Source organism: Drosophila miranda (assembly GCF_003369915.1).
Source record: "Drosophila miranda strain MSH22 chromosome Y unlocalized genomic scaffold, D.miranda_PacBio2.1 Contig_Y1_pilon, whole genome shotgun sequence".
Lineage (NCBI taxonomy): Eukaryota > Metazoa > Arthropoda > Insecta > Diptera > Drosophilidae > Drosophila > Drosophila miranda.
In genome coordinates this window covers 10,619,236-10,634,410 of record NW_022881603.1, presented here as the reverse complement: position 1 = coordinate 10,634,410, position 15,175 = coordinate 10,619,236, and the positions used below count along the sequence as shown (strand labels likewise).

The 15,175-nt window shown below is 46.2% G+C and overlaps 3 protein-coding genes and 3 pseudogenes across 3 annotated transcripts; 3 read left to right on the top strand and 3 right to left on the bottom strand.

The window, feature by feature from the left end:
• Nucleotides 1-483: 483 nt before the first annotated feature.
• Nucleotides 484-2,072, top strand: LOC117189486 (cyclin-dependent kinase 10-like). The gene is made up of 5 exons (XM_033394625.1): nt 484-794; nt 868-940; nt 995-1,372; nt 1,429-1,875; nt 1,937-2,072. Exons 1-5 carry the CDS (start codon nt 660-662, stop codon nt 2,068-2,070), a joined length of 1,167 nt encoding a protein of 388 aa, XP_033250516.1. The 5' UTR covers nt 484-659; the 3' UTR covers nt 2,071-2,072.
• On the bottom strand, nt 2,024-2,505 carry LOC117189490 (annotated as a pseudogene).
• Nucleotides 2,506-2,596: 91 nt separating this feature from the next.
• On the top strand, nt 2,597-7,077 carry LOC108158452 (annotated as a pseudogene).
• Nucleotides 5,723-7,031, top strand: LOC117190434 (GPI ethanolamine phosphate transferase 1-like). Its single transcript, XM_033395513.1, has 5 exons — nt 5,723-5,984; nt 6,053-6,318; nt 6,465-6,510; nt 6,566-6,936; nt 7,011-7,031. The coding sequence occupies exons 1-5, from the start codon at nt 5,723-5,725 to the stop codon at nt 7,029-7,031; spliced, it is 966 nt and encodes a 321-aa protein (XP_033251404.1).
• A 946-nt stretch (nt 7,078-8,023) lies between the features above and the next one.
• On the bottom strand, nt 8,024-9,597 carry LOC117189489. Its single transcript, XM_033394626.1, has 2 exons — nt 8,951-9,597; nt 8,024-8,846 (listed from the first exon to the last, which is right to left on the bottom strand). The coding sequence occupies exons 1-2, from the start codon at nt 9,047-9,049 to the stop codon at nt 8,268-8,270; spliced, it is 678 nt and encodes a 225-aa protein (XP_033250517.1). The 5' UTR covers nt 9,050-9,597; the 3' UTR covers nt 8,024-8,267.
• Nucleotides 9,598-12,940: 3,343 nt separating this feature from the next.
• On the bottom strand, nt 12,941-14,974 carry LOC117189488 (annotated as a pseudogene).
• Between the last annotated feature and the right edge of the window lie 201 nt (nt 14,975-15,175).

The window sequence follows — 15,175 nt, the reverse complement described above, 5'->3', positions numbered from 1 at the left end:
ACAACGTTCCCCCTCGTTTATTTTGTGGCGGTAGGTCAGTCCATCAAAAGACCTAAAACAAGAACCAAACTCAAATTTCAGTTCTAGCGGCCAGCAATACTAAACACACACACGCAAAGTACGTGAGAATGCATGTGCACCCATACACTAAAACATGCTGGTGGCAAAACAGAACCAGACCTGAGAGAGTTCAAAAAAATCTGAAAAAGCATACAATCACATATTTTTGTCGAAACATATTGCGTGTGTACTAACACATGCAAAGATGTTCTCTCTGCGCGCTCTCTCTCATGATGACGTCACTCTGGGGTACTGAACGCGCTAGCCAGTGTGTGACGCTTTCGTTGTATGAACTGGCACATCTATATACTGTATGGTTAGTGGTACAACACAACAAGGCAAAACATCCCATCTCTAAGAAAATATAATGATATTTACAAATTCTTTGAAAAAGAAAACATCAGCGCGTACCAAACACTAATTGACTTCATCGACGAAATTGATGTAAAGCTATAAACAGTACTCCAACATCTTCTATTCTTTGACTTGGCAATTTCCACCTTCAAAAGGCGGGCGGCCAAATAATCCCACGCTACTCACGGGTAGCTTGGTAACTTAAACCTTAAAAAAAAAAAAAATAAACAAAATAATTGGTAAAAATGTCGTCCAGCTTGACGTCAAATGAATTGGAAGCCAACCCGGCCCCCGATCCCCAGGCGCCCATCACACGCAAGGGATTTCTTATATCGCTGAAGAACAGTGGAACCCCCATGCCGATCCCGGAGCAGAATTTGGTAAATTTGTCAGACAGTCGAAGACTGCTCAAAGAAATATATTCGTGTTTTATATACTTCTTTCTATAATTAGTATGGACGCTGCCGACCCGTCGCCGAGTTCGAGAAGCTAAACCGCGTGGGTGAAGGCAGCTATGGCATTGTTTGTAAGTCAGCCTAAAACCGCATCAAACCGAATAAACCAACATGATTTCTCCCAGATCGAGCTCGTGACACTCGGAACAACGAAGTTGTGGCCCTGAAGAAGGTGCGCATGGACCAGGAGAAGGATGGCCTCCCGGTGAGCGGATTGCGGGAAATAATGATACTAAAGCAACTCAAGCACGAAAATATCGTTCGGCTGCGGGAAGTTGTCGTGGGCAAGAGCTTGGACAGCATATTCCTTGTCATGGATTTCTGTGAGCAAGACCTAGCCTCCGTGCTGGACAACATGTCTCAACCGTTCACCGAGTCTGAGGTTAAGTGTATTACGTTGCAGGTACTGCGTGCCCTAAAATATATTCACGATCGGTATATAATCCATCGCGATTTAAAAGTTTCAAACCTGTTGATGACGGACGATGGGTGCATCAAGTTAGGCAAGTAAAGCGAACGCTATTTCTAGTTTCCAAGCTAATCTTTTTCGCTCTTACAGCTGACTTTGGCCTGGCACGCATGTATAGCAATCCCCCCAAACCAATGACACCGCAAATGGTGACCCTGTGCTATCGCGCCCCGGAGCTACTACTCGGATGCAAAACACATACCACAGCCGTGGACATGTGGTCGTTTGGCTGCATACTTGGCGAGTTACTACTGGGAAAACCAATGCTGCCTGGAAGCTCCGAGATAGCCCAGCTGGATATGATAATTGATCTGCTTGGAGCGCCATCAGAGTCCATCTGGCCAGGTTTTTCAGAGCTACCGGCCGTGCAAAACTTCACATTGAGCCAGCAGCCGTACAACAATCTAAAAACCAAATTCAGTGCAATCGCAAAGGCGGGCAAAAATCTCCTCAACATATTGTTCATCTACAACCCCAATACCCGAGCCACAGCCGAAGAGTGTTTGAACAGCAAGTACTTCATTGATCCGCCACAGAGTAAGCTAATCATCAATAGAATAAATGATCTAAATGATAGCCTAAATCTGTCCACTTGCAGCCTGTGACCCACGCATGATGCCCACATTTCCACAACACCGAAACAATACAGCCCCGCAGCAGGCCCAGACGTCGGCAGATATTCCCATTTCTGATTTGTTAAATGTATTCATAAAGAGACAGCGCATGGATTAAAACGTAAGCGAATTTATTATGCAATGCACCCAGTTTACAGGTATGGCCTATCCATGGGCGTCTTCTTGGCCTTCTTGTCGCGAGCACGTGGGAACCAACGGTGCTTTGTGGTGTGTGTCAATTTCGACAGCTCGTAGCGTGCGACTTCAGGATGCTTCCTCTTGAATCCCTGCATCGCCGTCTTCAGTGCAGTTGCTTGATCACCGCAGAGGTTTGCGCTTCCACAACTTTGGGCAGCGGCTTTGAGTGTTCGTAGGGGAAGGCTGTTTCTGCATGCCAGGCAACTATTGTTTTGCCATTTTTTGTAATAGCCACGCCGTCCACCAGACTCTTGCCTCCGATGGCTTTGCAGTTCACGGCATTATTACAAAAAAATCGAAAACTTGTGTATAAACGTGCCGCCCAAGCTATTTTTATCATTAACAGATGAAAAACCAACTTAGCCCACTTAACCCCCTCTCGGCACAGGTGAACAGCTTCAGTTCAAACACGGAAAATAATATTGTTTTGTAAATCATTCTTGTAGATTTAACCTTCCTCTTTCTCTACAATCATTATTTCCACGATATCTTTCACCTGAACTGTGCTAAAATAATTAAAGTTTCTTAATTTTCGTGAACTGTATTTGAGTACCCCATTGGTCGTCAATGGGCTAACCGTTACCAACATCGATATACCTATCGCTTGCTATTCGATTACAGTAGGCTGGGTACTCAATAGTTTGGCTCACTTATCGCACTTGAACTTTGGAGAGATACAGAGAGCATACATTTTTAACACAATGTGGATATTTTACGCATTTCTGGTCCACGTACTTCTCCTGGGCTCGATACTTGTGATCAACTTTCGTTCGCCCGTCATCAAGGGCCTACATCCACAGACACCTCTACTTGCATTCGATTTGAATCCTCCGGCGTCTCGCTTGGTTCTGTTTGCTACTGATGGACTCCGTGCCGCTTCGTTTTTCGAAGACAATTGCCGGCTGTCGTGCGGCATGTGCCGCATTTGCGGGAGATATTCATGCGCGAAGGGTTGGTTGGAATATCTCGCACGCGTGCTCCCACTGAATCTCGACCAGGTCACATAGCATTGCTAGCGGGCTTCTACGAGGATCCTTCGGCAGTTTTCAAAGGCTGGAAAGGGAATCCCATTGACTTTGACTCGGTGCTCAATCGCAGTGGCTACAGTTTTTCCTGGGGATGTCCGAACATAATGGACGTATTTAAGAAGGTAACCAAGCGCGGAGGCAGCGTTCACTTCCATCCCTTCAATGAAGCTGTGTACGAAGCGGCAAGATGGGCCACCTACAGACTGGACGAATGGGTGTTTAGCCAAGTAAGCGCACTCCTTGATCGCATTAATAACAAGTGGAACACATTCAGCACGGTAGTATTCTTCTTGCATTTGATGAGCTCCGACAGGGCCGGACATGTCCACAAACCAGGAACGATCCTTTTCCAAAAAAGCCTTAACATTACGGAGCGTGGCATTTGGGAGATGTACCGGAAATTCGAGGAAACCTTCCCGGATAAGAATACAGTTTACTTGTTGACCTCCGACCACGGCATGTCAGACACAGGTTTGAGATAAACAAAAATAACCGACTTATTCGAATACCATTAAAACATTGATCTGCTTAGGCATCCATGGTTCTGGCACAGCACATGAAATCGAAACACCCTTCATGCTCTGGGGCGCAGGAGTTTCCCGTATCGCTTCCACTGTGGGAGCCCGCAAATTTGTGGCCAGTTCCAGTTACCGCTCCACGAGCTGGAGCAGGCACAACTGACACCACTGATGTCCGCGCTGGTAGGCCTGCCTCCTCCAATGAACAACTTTGGGACACTGCCGACCGGCTACATGGCTGTGAGTGAGAAGAACGAGGCCATGGCTGCTCACAGAAATGCTCTCCAGTTGCTAGCTCAATACGAAAAGCTGCTGGAGCAGCACAGACAAGGGTTCTTTGCATACTTTTTGAAAAACTTCGATGAGCTGTCGCCGGCAGAAATCAAATCATATAAGAAGCTGATATTGAATCTTCACACCAGAAGGGCCTATTCGGAATCTTTGGCCAGGAGCAATGTCGTTATGGAGCTTACTCTGAAGGGAACGGGTACTATCGCAATTGTTTACTGCTAAGCACTGCGGCCACCTTCCTCGGTTGGATATTCTACCTGTATTGCTGTCCAGGAACACGGCAGGAAACCTCCAGATAATGCTTGAAAAGCAAGAAAAAGTGTGCAGAATAACATTGGATGTTTCCATGTTCTTGTTGCTAATCTTTCTCGTGGCGCAGCGAGCGCCGATCGCAATTGCATTCTATTTGTTGCTCCCGATGCCTGTATGGATGATGGCACTGAAGCCCACAGCGTTTGAGTCCACATCAGCATCGGTTCCCAGCAGTCAGCCTGGAGTAACTGACTTCAGCGTCGCAACTGTTGTTGATTATTGTATGCGCTGAGCTGATGGTGTTTACCTTCTTTGAACAACGTCTGATCTCGCTGTGTTTCGTAGCCTTTGGATTCTATAACAATTGGAGAAACTTCGTGCCTAACTCCCGGGAGCTCTACACCTGGCTGGCGTTGGTCATTATCCTTGCCTGTTTCCCCCTTCTTCCGCTGTCAGAGGGTTACCAAAATTGGTATCTTTTTCTTTCTGGCATTGTGCTAGTATTTCTAAGAGCATTTTGGTCCAAGAAGCGGCGCTTCAGTTACAGTTATCACACCAAGTACTGTAATGCCCTGATCCTGTTGAACACCATCATCTGTGCGTATTTTGACTCAGAGGAATACGACATTCCCATCTTGCTATACCTAGCCAGCTGGTCTTTCTTGATCTATGCCTTTGTCTCAATTCTAACGAACAAGGAGTCGAACCTGGAGCAGCGTCTGGACCAGATCTGCTTTAATCTGGGATCGCTCCATGCTCTGCTTTCCACCTCATACGAATCCGTCTTCGTGCAGCTGCTCACCATGGAACTTAGCCTATCGCTCGCCGCTACGAACTCGGTCAAATCAGTTCTCCTGTATACATTATTCTCATTCTTTGGTATGGAATCTTTTGAATCGGTCGACAATCTGTTTGATTCCAACAGTGGGCGCTGCTTCCTCTGGCAGTATACGCCGTATATCACCATTGGTCTTGTTCTGTTGAAGCACTCCCTGCCGGTGCTGCTAAACATGTCCATTTTCTATACGCACTGCGAGTATGCCCGTCAGAGGGAGAAGAGAATCTTCATCTGCATATTGTTCATTTGCAACATAATGGGACTGAACTTCCTGTTCCTGGTGCGCAATCGGGGATCCTTGAAAGATATGTGGGCTTCAATTATTAATTTCTCCATCATGGGGTTAATTACGCTGATATTCTTCTGCTGTCCTGGGTCGCACAGCTGCTGCTGGGCCTGATTGCAATCGTCTACCGGCAAGTCTGACCTAGTTCTAAATCATGAAAATCCTTTTTAATAAAATATATAAACATTTCTTTGTTTTACTGACCGTTAAGGTTCGATAACGTGCTTCTCTGTAAAATGTCTCCAAAAAGAATCGAATAGCTATCATTGCACTCGATTAAAATGTATCGAAAAATACCCTAGCGCGTTGTTTCACATCAGCTGATTTTAGTTATGATTTAAATTTGTACAATACAAATAATGTGTATTGTTTACGCCTTGGTGGTCCATGTACTGCTTCTGGGCTCGATATTTGTGATATACTTTCGATCCCCCGTTATCAATGGCCTGAAGCCGCATACACCATTTATTGGATACGGACTGGAAGCCCCGGCGAATCGTATGGTTCTGATTGTCACAGATGGACTCCGCGCCGCTTCGTTTTTCGAAGACAATTGCCGGCATGTGCCGCATCTGCGGGAGATATTCATGCGCGAAGGCTTGGTTGGAATATCTCGCACGCGTGTGCCCACCGAGTCGACCGGGTCACATTGCTTTTGCTAGCCGGCCTCTACGAGGATCCATCGGCAGTGTTGAAATGCTGGAAGGAGAATCCCATTGACTTTGACACGGTGCTCAATCGCTGTGGTCACAGCTATTCCTGGGGAGCTCCAGATATTCTGAACATATTCCAAAAGCTGGCCGGCGAGAACGACCCCCGAATGTACTTCGATGCATACTCTCATGATATGGACTTCTCGGGAAAGCACAAAACCTACGAGCTGGACGAATGGGTGTTCAGGCAAGTGCGGTTTCTCCTTAACCGAAAGAAGGATGAGTTGCGCAAATACCAACCGGTTGTTTTCTTCATGCATTTGCTGAGCCTCGATACGGCCGGTTCCGTCCATAAGCCGGGAACACCGCTTTTCCTAGAAAATCTAAACTTTACGGAGCATGACTCTGGAAAATTTACAATGAATTTGATAATGTCTTTCCTGATAAGAAAACAGTCTACTTGCTGACCTCCGACCACGGCATGACTGACTCAGGTTTGCAAGCTAAAACTCATTAATATACACATAATATAGGATTTATCATTTCTAGGCTCGCATGAATCTGGCGCCCCACATGAAACCGAAACACCCTTCATGCTCTGGGGCGCAGGAGTTTCCCGTATCGCTTCCACTGTGGGAGCCCGCAAATTTGTGGCCAATGATGAGGGCCTCCAGTTACCGCTCCACGAGCTGGAGCAGGCACAACTGACACCACTGATGTCCGTGCTGGTAGGCCTGCCTCCTCCAATGAACAATTTAGGGACACTGCCGACCGGCTACATGGCTGTGAGTGAGGAGTACAAGGCCATGGCTGCTCACAGCAATGCTCTCCAGTTGCTAGCTCAATACGAAAAGCTGCTGGAGCAGCACAGGCAAGGGTTCTTCGCTGACTTTCTGAACAATTTCGATCAGCTGTCGCCGGTAGATATAAATACGTATAAGCAGCTGATAGTTAAGCATCGCACGGAAAGAGCCTATGCGAAATCTTTGGCCAGGAGGATGACTATATGTTCTAGAGTGTAAAATCTGAACCAGATTGTATAATTATCATAGCCAGAATCAATAAAACAATTTCATTCTTTCTCGCTCTGTCTCTCTCTAACATACTGGTTTCATGGTCGGTTTTGCCAATTGCAAAATATGAGTTCAAGGATCTCAGAACCTATAAGAGCCAGAGCAACCAAATTGGTATCCACACTTCTGTGATATCGGACCTTGACCGTTTTGTGTCACAATTTCGCCACACCCTCTCAAAACTTCGCCCCGCCCACTTCCGCCCCACAAAGGGCGAAAATCTGTGGCATCCAAAAATTTAAAGATACGAGAAAACTGAAAACGCAGAATCGTAGAGGATGACTATATGTTCTAGAGTGTAAAATCTGAACCAGATCGTATAATTATCATAGCTAGACTTAATAATACAATTTCATTCTTTCTCGCTCTGTCTCTCTCTAACACACTGGTTTCATGGTCGGTTTTGCCAATTGCAAAATATGAGCTCAAGGATCTCAGAACCTATAAGAGCCAGAGCAACCAAATTTGGTATCCACACTTCTGTGATATCGGACCTTGACCGTTTTGTGTCAAAATTTTGCCACACCCCCTTCCGCCCCCGCAAAGGACGAAAATCTGGGGCATCCACAAATCTCAGAGACTATTAAGGCTAGAGTAACCAAATTTGGTATCCGCACTCCTGTTAGATCTCACTATAACACATATATCTCCAAATTTCGCCGCACCCCCTTCCGCCCCTCCAAAGAACGAAAATCTGTGGCATCCACAATTTTTAAGATACGAGAAAACTAAAAACGTAGAATCATAGATAATGATCATATCTATCAGATTGCTGAATCTGGATCAGATCAGATCATTTTTATAGCCAATAGGAACATATAAATTTTCAGTGGCTTCGCAGCGCCCGACGTCACGCTCAGACTGATTTTCTGTCTCTCTCGCACGCACTCTTTGTCGTGTCGTTGAATATTAGCGGCGTCTGCCGGAGGAGAGCCATACTGACTAAGTATCGGGTATAAATGTAGAGTTGCGGTGTCCGCAGCAACTCACAACGTTCCCGCTCGTTATAAATAGGGCGTTATCCCAAAAACGTGCCTGGATTGGGAATCCAAGTCACTGTGTCCTATGCCACTGGGCTGCGCTTGGGCTGCTGTTGATGCCACGGCCGGGGCACCCTGTCTCTCGCACAGGGCCACAAATTATAAATGGAGACAGCTCAAGGATTGTTACCGAGATAACTACAAAATTATTGACTGACAATTCTCAAGCTCGCCGAGCGGGAGAAGGAGACGAAGAGCACCGAGTGCTCGTATGAGGAGCGATGTGAAAAGGGATCCCAACGGCAAGAATAACACTTTAAATACTTCTTCACACTTTGTCATCATCAGGCAGCTTAGTGGCATTGGCAAAAAGAAACCTCTGCTCTGCCTGGGTCTGGGCCTGGGTCTGGCCAACACCAACAGCAACTCCAATTCGAAAACGCTTCTGACCGTTTTCTGTTCTCTTTTGTTCTCCTCTGGCTTTTCGCTGAACGAGCCACACGAAACGAAACTCGTTCGTACGTCGGGCATATGAAACAAAAACAAAAATGATGGAGAGACACAGAAGAGGTGGGGGTGCGGGGCGGGGCGGGTCGGACCTGGTCCGGCAAACTCCCGGCCAAGACGAAGTTGGCAGACAGCGCGGCGGCAGCAGGTTAGGTAGAAGTGGTAGAAGTCACAAGCTGTAGTTGAAGATGGAAGCAGCAGCAGCATCGGTGGCAGCTTCTTCTTTGTCTGCCTTTTGGACAAGCCCAGCCGAAGAGGCACTTTTAATACCTGGAATATTCAAGTGTTTTCTTGGGATTACGAAGTGCTGATCATTTGTAGTAACATTTGTAACATTGTGCCTGTTATGTTTTATCTTTTTATTAAACACTTACTGTCTGCTCCAGTCGCCGCTCCTTGGACTGATCGTCACTCTTGCCGGCCGCCGCCATGACCGCCACGAACAAGGTCAGGAATAAACATCGCGCAAACATCTCAGTGCAAGCAATTTTAATTGTTTTAGCTCTTTTTTTTGCGGCAAAGTGTTTGTGTGTTCGTGTTCACAGTTAGAGCCAAAAATGAATGAAGATCGGCATTATACTCAAATATTCAAGTATGCATTTATTTCACCGTCAAACTTTTTTTTGCAAAGTCGCAATTAGAATTTCTTTTCTTGTTGTGGGTGTGTGGGTGTATTGTGTATGGTGCGGAGGAGGAGATAGAACTTTTACTTTAGTGCTTTATTTATTTATCGATTTCCGTTGGCTATTTATAGTAACTGTTTCTACACCTACATACGTGAACATATATGTACATATGTATTGCACGTGTGCATGTGTGTACGTGCATTAAGGTTTTGTAGATCTTGTTTATATAATGGATTTCTGCTTTATATGTATGATTTTGCCGTTGTTTCGTGAAATTTCAAAAACCGTCCGAAAATAATCAAAAAACGAACTGAAGAACCAAAACCAACCAACCAAACGGTCGCAAAGTTTTCTGTCGACTGCGACTGGCATCCAATCCACCAAGCTGTTGAGGAGTAGAGTAGCCACCGTTGCCGACGCAGTCGCCGAAGCAGAATATAGGCGGGCCGGCCGATACGATACTGCTGAGGCCTAAACTAGCCACAAAGAGAGCAAGAGAGAGAGAGAGAGAGACCTGCCGTACCGCTGCCGCATATGAATGTACATGTGTATGCATGTGTGTGTGAGAGAGAGGATCGGTCTGGTGGCGTGCAGCGCCGCCGCCGCCTCCGTATTGAAAATCGCCAATGTCGCCACAATGTCTGGCGTGTCTCTGTCTCCGCCATATCTTATCTTTTACTTTGCCTTTGCCTTTTGTGTGTTTCCTCTCCTGACACAGCCTTGCACCACAAAGCATTCACGACTATGAGCACAATGCCAGCTAGAACTAGATACCAGTTCTTGTAACCCACTGACGGAGGCAGAAGGGGGAAACAGGCAAAGATAATGACCAGCGCCAGCCAGGTGTAGAACTCCCGGGAGTTAGGCACGAAGTTTCTCCAATTGTTATAAAACCCAAAGGCTACGAAACACAGCGAGATCTGACGTCGCTCAAAGAAGGTAAACACCATCAGCTCAGCGCATACAATAATCAACAACAGTTGCGACGCTGAAGTCATCCGGGCAGTTACTCCAGGCTGACTGCTGGGAACCGATGCTGACGTGGATCCACACGCTTTGGGCTTCAATGCCATCATCCATACAGGCATCGGGAGCAACAAATAGAATGCAATTGCGATCGGCGCTCGCTGCGACACGAGGAAGAATAGCAACAAGAACATGGAAACATCCAATGGTTTTCTGCATACTTTTTCTTGCTTTTCAAGCATTATCTGGAGTTTCCCCGCCGTGTTCCTGGACAGCAATCGATACAGGTAGAATATCCAACCAATGAAGGTGGCCGTAGTGCTTAGCAGTAAGCAATTGCGATAGTACCCGTGATAGTAGTCAATTCCCTTCAGAGTTAGCTCTGATAGCGTGATAGGCCAGCGAACATTATTTTTCGGGGTATGCGGCATAGGCGCTGGTTGAACCATCCTTAGTATATGAGTATTCGGTGCGAGCCACTTATTCGGGCTCAAAGTTTGTCGGACTCCACTGATCAGCAGGCACAGCATAAAAGGCGCCTCGTCCATACACCTGTAAGGTCATGCAGTGTTCGCGGTTATCCTGCGATGTGATCTGCAAATATTAAAATGATATTGACGGCTTGGAGGCCTATCTCGGAGTTCCAAATTACCGTTTTGGCCCATCGAGCGATGGGTGTGCCGGCTGCGTATCTCCACTCAGACAGTCAGACTCCGCAAATGGACATTGCTAGGGTGGAAGATGGCATCGACAAAAGACTGCAAGATGCTGTGGTCAACATCAAGTCGGTTACTGGGGTCAATTCTTACTCAGTGCAGCAGATTCGATTGCGCAGGCTTCATGGGTCAGGTGGTTAAATGCAGAGGATTATTCTGCTCCGGCCGGGTGTGGGCCTGTGCTCAGCCTGTAGGATCTAGGCGGATGCTAGCAAGCAGATCTGCTGATGCTAAAAGGCTAAAAGGTTCTTTCTTTCACTATCATAGTCAGTGCCACAAAAAGAAAACGAAACAATAGCAGGAGTATGACGATGGTATACTCCTAATCTCCTATACTTTTAATCACCATTCTGATTATAGCTTTGTCTACGGAAAATCCATTAATTCGTTATAATATAGAAAAGATATTAAAAAAAAAACGAGGGGGAACGTTGTGAGTTGCTGCGGACACCGCAACTCTACAGTTATACCCGATACTTAGTCAGTATGGCTCTCCTCCGGCAGACGCCGCTAATATTGAACGACACGACAAAGAGTGCGTGCGAGAGAGACAGAAAATCAGCCTGAGCGTGACGTCGGGCGCTGCGTAGCCAGTGCAAATTGATTTGTTCCTTTTGGCTATAAAAATTATCTGATCTGGTCCAGATTCAGCAATCTGATAGATATGGTCGTTATCTATGATTCTGCGTTTTTAGTTTTCTCGAATGTGCAATATTGTGGATGCAACAGGTTTTCGTCCTTTGTGTGGGCGGAAGGGGGTAGGGCGAAATTTTGAGATACACGTTTTATAGTAAAATCTAACAGAAGTGCGGATACCAAATTTGGTTACTCTAGTCTTAATAGTTTCTGAGATTTTTGAATATCCCCAGATTTTCGTCCTTTGCGGGGCGGAAGGGGGTGTGGCGAAATTTTGAAACAAACTCGTCTCGGTCCGATATATTAGGAGTGTGGATACCAAATTTGGTTGCTCTAGCTTTTATAGTCTCTGAGATCTAGGCGCTAATGTTTTACTCTAAGCAAAGCCGCCTATGCTACGTGTGTGTTAGAGAGAGACAGGGCGAGAAAAAATGAAATTGTTTTCTTGATGCTGGCTATAATAATAATACGATCAAATTAAGATTCCGCAGTCCTAAAGATATGGTCATTCTCTACAATTCTACGTTTTTGGTTTTCTCATATCTTTAAAATTGTGGATGCCACAGATTTTCGTCCTTTGTGTGGGCGGAAGTGGGCGGGGCGAAGTTTTGAAATATTTTTGTAGCAGTGACATATCACAGAAGTCTGGATCCAAAACATCGTTGCTCTAGCTCTTATAGTCTTTGAGCACTAGGCGCTGAAGGGGACGGACAGACGGACGGACGGACAGACGGACAGACGGACAGACAGACAGACAGACAGGGCCCAATCGACTCGGCTATTGATGCTGATCGAGAATATATATACTTTATGGGGTCGGAAACGATTCCTTCTGGACGTTACACACATCCACTTTTACCACAAATCTAATATACCCCAATACTCATTTTGAGTATCGGGTATAAACATCAACAATTTGTAAGCTTATTTTTGTAAAAAGTTTTATTCCATGGAGGGTTATCAGGAGGATATCAGCAGAATCAAGATTTATGCGGTGCTTGAATGCCGCCAGAAATCGCAACTTTTCTGGGCTGGTTAGTAATTGACCTTTGATTAGAAAATGTGAATCGAAACCGCTGTTCGTATTGTATTGTAAAATGAGTAGATCCACTTTCGCTTTCGGCATTTGCAAGGCCCTCAATTAGTATCGTATCCTAATATCTTATCCAAAACATATTTCAGCTATTGGACAATAACAGCAAAATCTAATTAATGTCCAAATGGACGTGGGCTGGCCGAACAAATTGGCGACAAAAGGCGCTGCAGTGGCAGTATTAAGTGCTACGCAATTGTGTTGAGATCCCCCGTCCCCCGACATTTATTTTTTTATGATTTATATACCATATACATTTGTACATATGTACATAAATATATGCTTACATACATACATATGTATGTAGATATGATTTTGTGGGTTAAACAAGAATTCGCGCACTCAGCAGCAGCCGTGCCGGCACGGCCCAGGCAGTTGGTCGACACGACACTCGACAACATCCAAGCGACAACGAAAGCGACAGGCCGCCATAATTTCGGTGCTGATTTTTGGGTTTCGCATGGCTTTTTGCACATTGCTCTCGTATTTGCGATGCCATTCAAGTTATGGGCCTGACAACTTTGATTTTCATATTAGCCATGTCGCGTGTATACGCCCCTGCCGGGCCAGGCGTTCACTGTTCGCCATTCCGTATGCAAGTCAGAGTCGAGCGGCCAGACGCTCGGCGACTTGGCCATAAATGCGATAAATCATTTTACGCGTGTTTGATTCTATTTAAGCGTGTCTCCCCTCGCCGCGGCGGTTGCGCAGCTTGCCATTTTGCCGCTCAGCCTGCAGGTTGATCTCGTTCTGGGAGTCCAAGCTGCTGGGCTCCTCGGTGGCCGCCTGCTCCTCTTCCTGCTGGCCCTCGGCTTCTGAAGGCTCGCCAGTCTCGACGAATATGCACTCGGGATTCACGGCCGCGCATTCGCTGAAGCTGTTGGCCCTGGCGTCGGGATGGCGCGAATTGGTATACTTCTCGAAAAAGCCGCGTCCCACAATGCGGAAGGCCATGCTGGTCAAGGGGTTCAGCTTTGATCGGAACTCCATTTCGCAGACGAAGCGACGGCGACAGGCCTTGGAGTCGAGGCCCAAGAAGGCGAACATGAAGTCCGCAATCCTAATCGAGAGTTTACCAAGTTTAATTTCATTTCATAAGGCATCTCCTCAACTGTTATACTCACTGCTCTTCAGCGGACATTTGACGGGCCACACTCTCGGAAATCTCCTCGTCCACAATTTCTACCTCTTCTTGTTCCTGGTCATCATCCTCAATATCAATTTCCGGCTGCTCAGCAGCACTGCGCTTACCACGACGATGCAGATCGGAAGGAGCCGTCGGAGCGTCACTATGAGAGTCGCCATGGACATCAGAGACTATGTCCGAGGCGGCATAGCTGCTGTAACCGGAGTATGGTTCAAAGCTAGATCCAGAGCTGGAGTCAAAGGATGTCGGCGCATCGTAGTGCTCCGAATGATTGTGATCGAGGGAGTAGGGAATGTGATCGTGATGACTGTACGACGCAGGACTAAATCAAGGAATCATGGAAATGATTATTAGTTTAAAATTGGACTACACAACTCACGGATGATCCAGGATGATCTCCTGGTTGCATTTGGCATGGGGCCAGAAGTAGCGCAGACCCAAGTAAATAGCGCTTCCAACGAAGAACGAAACGATCACCACTTTCACCTTGTTAAAGTAAGCAATGGCCAAGGGCCAGAGATGGCGGTCTGGAAGAAGCGGGATCAATCAAGATTAAATAATTTCTCGTTGCATCATGGCAGGAAAACTTTTACCAGAAGTTCTACAACTGAATAAGAGCGAGGGGGAACGTGATCTACGACAATCCGATTGAAAGTGAAAAGTGTTAAATGAACGGAACGTTTCGTGATCGTCCAATTGGGAAAGATGCGTCTGGTTTGGGAGGGGGAGAAACTTTCCAAGGAAAGTGTCAAATTGGCAGTGGCGTGTGTACACTCCCGATTATTATTATGCTGATGATCCCAAGTGATCAGAATTGTAAATTGTTAGTGCTCATTTTTGTATACATGATCCGCTGAACACATCTGGATCTCTCGATTGGATAACCATAACCGAGCTCTACTTACACCAAAACATGTGGTGACGATGCCGACGGGTGCGTCCCTCGAATTCCATCAGTTCCCGGCCTAGATTCTCCCAGCTCTCCGTTTGGTTATCCTAGGCGGCCGGAGGATCAGCGCTTTCCTCTGTTTCCTCGCAGAAGACTAGGGTGAGGTAGAGCACAAGCAGCACAGCCGCATTCCAAATTGTATTCTTCTGCATGATGATAGAATAGATGTGTTGTGTGTGTAGATAACAAGCTTATATCCTTTGGGCTTTTGTATGTCACTGGAACACTGTTGCTGCAGAACTGAATACTGAATGATGCACCTCGACTGGGGTTAACGTTTATATACCACCGGTAGAGAGACGATCGGCGATCGACTCCTAGTTCAGGGTGATAATTGATAGTGCCTTGTTGTTGTGGATTTACGCGAAGAGTTTAACACATGCGTATACAGTGATAACGAACTGGAAGCTATGCTTTTTATACCCGCTACTCAAAATGAGTATTGGGGTATATTAGATTTGTGGTA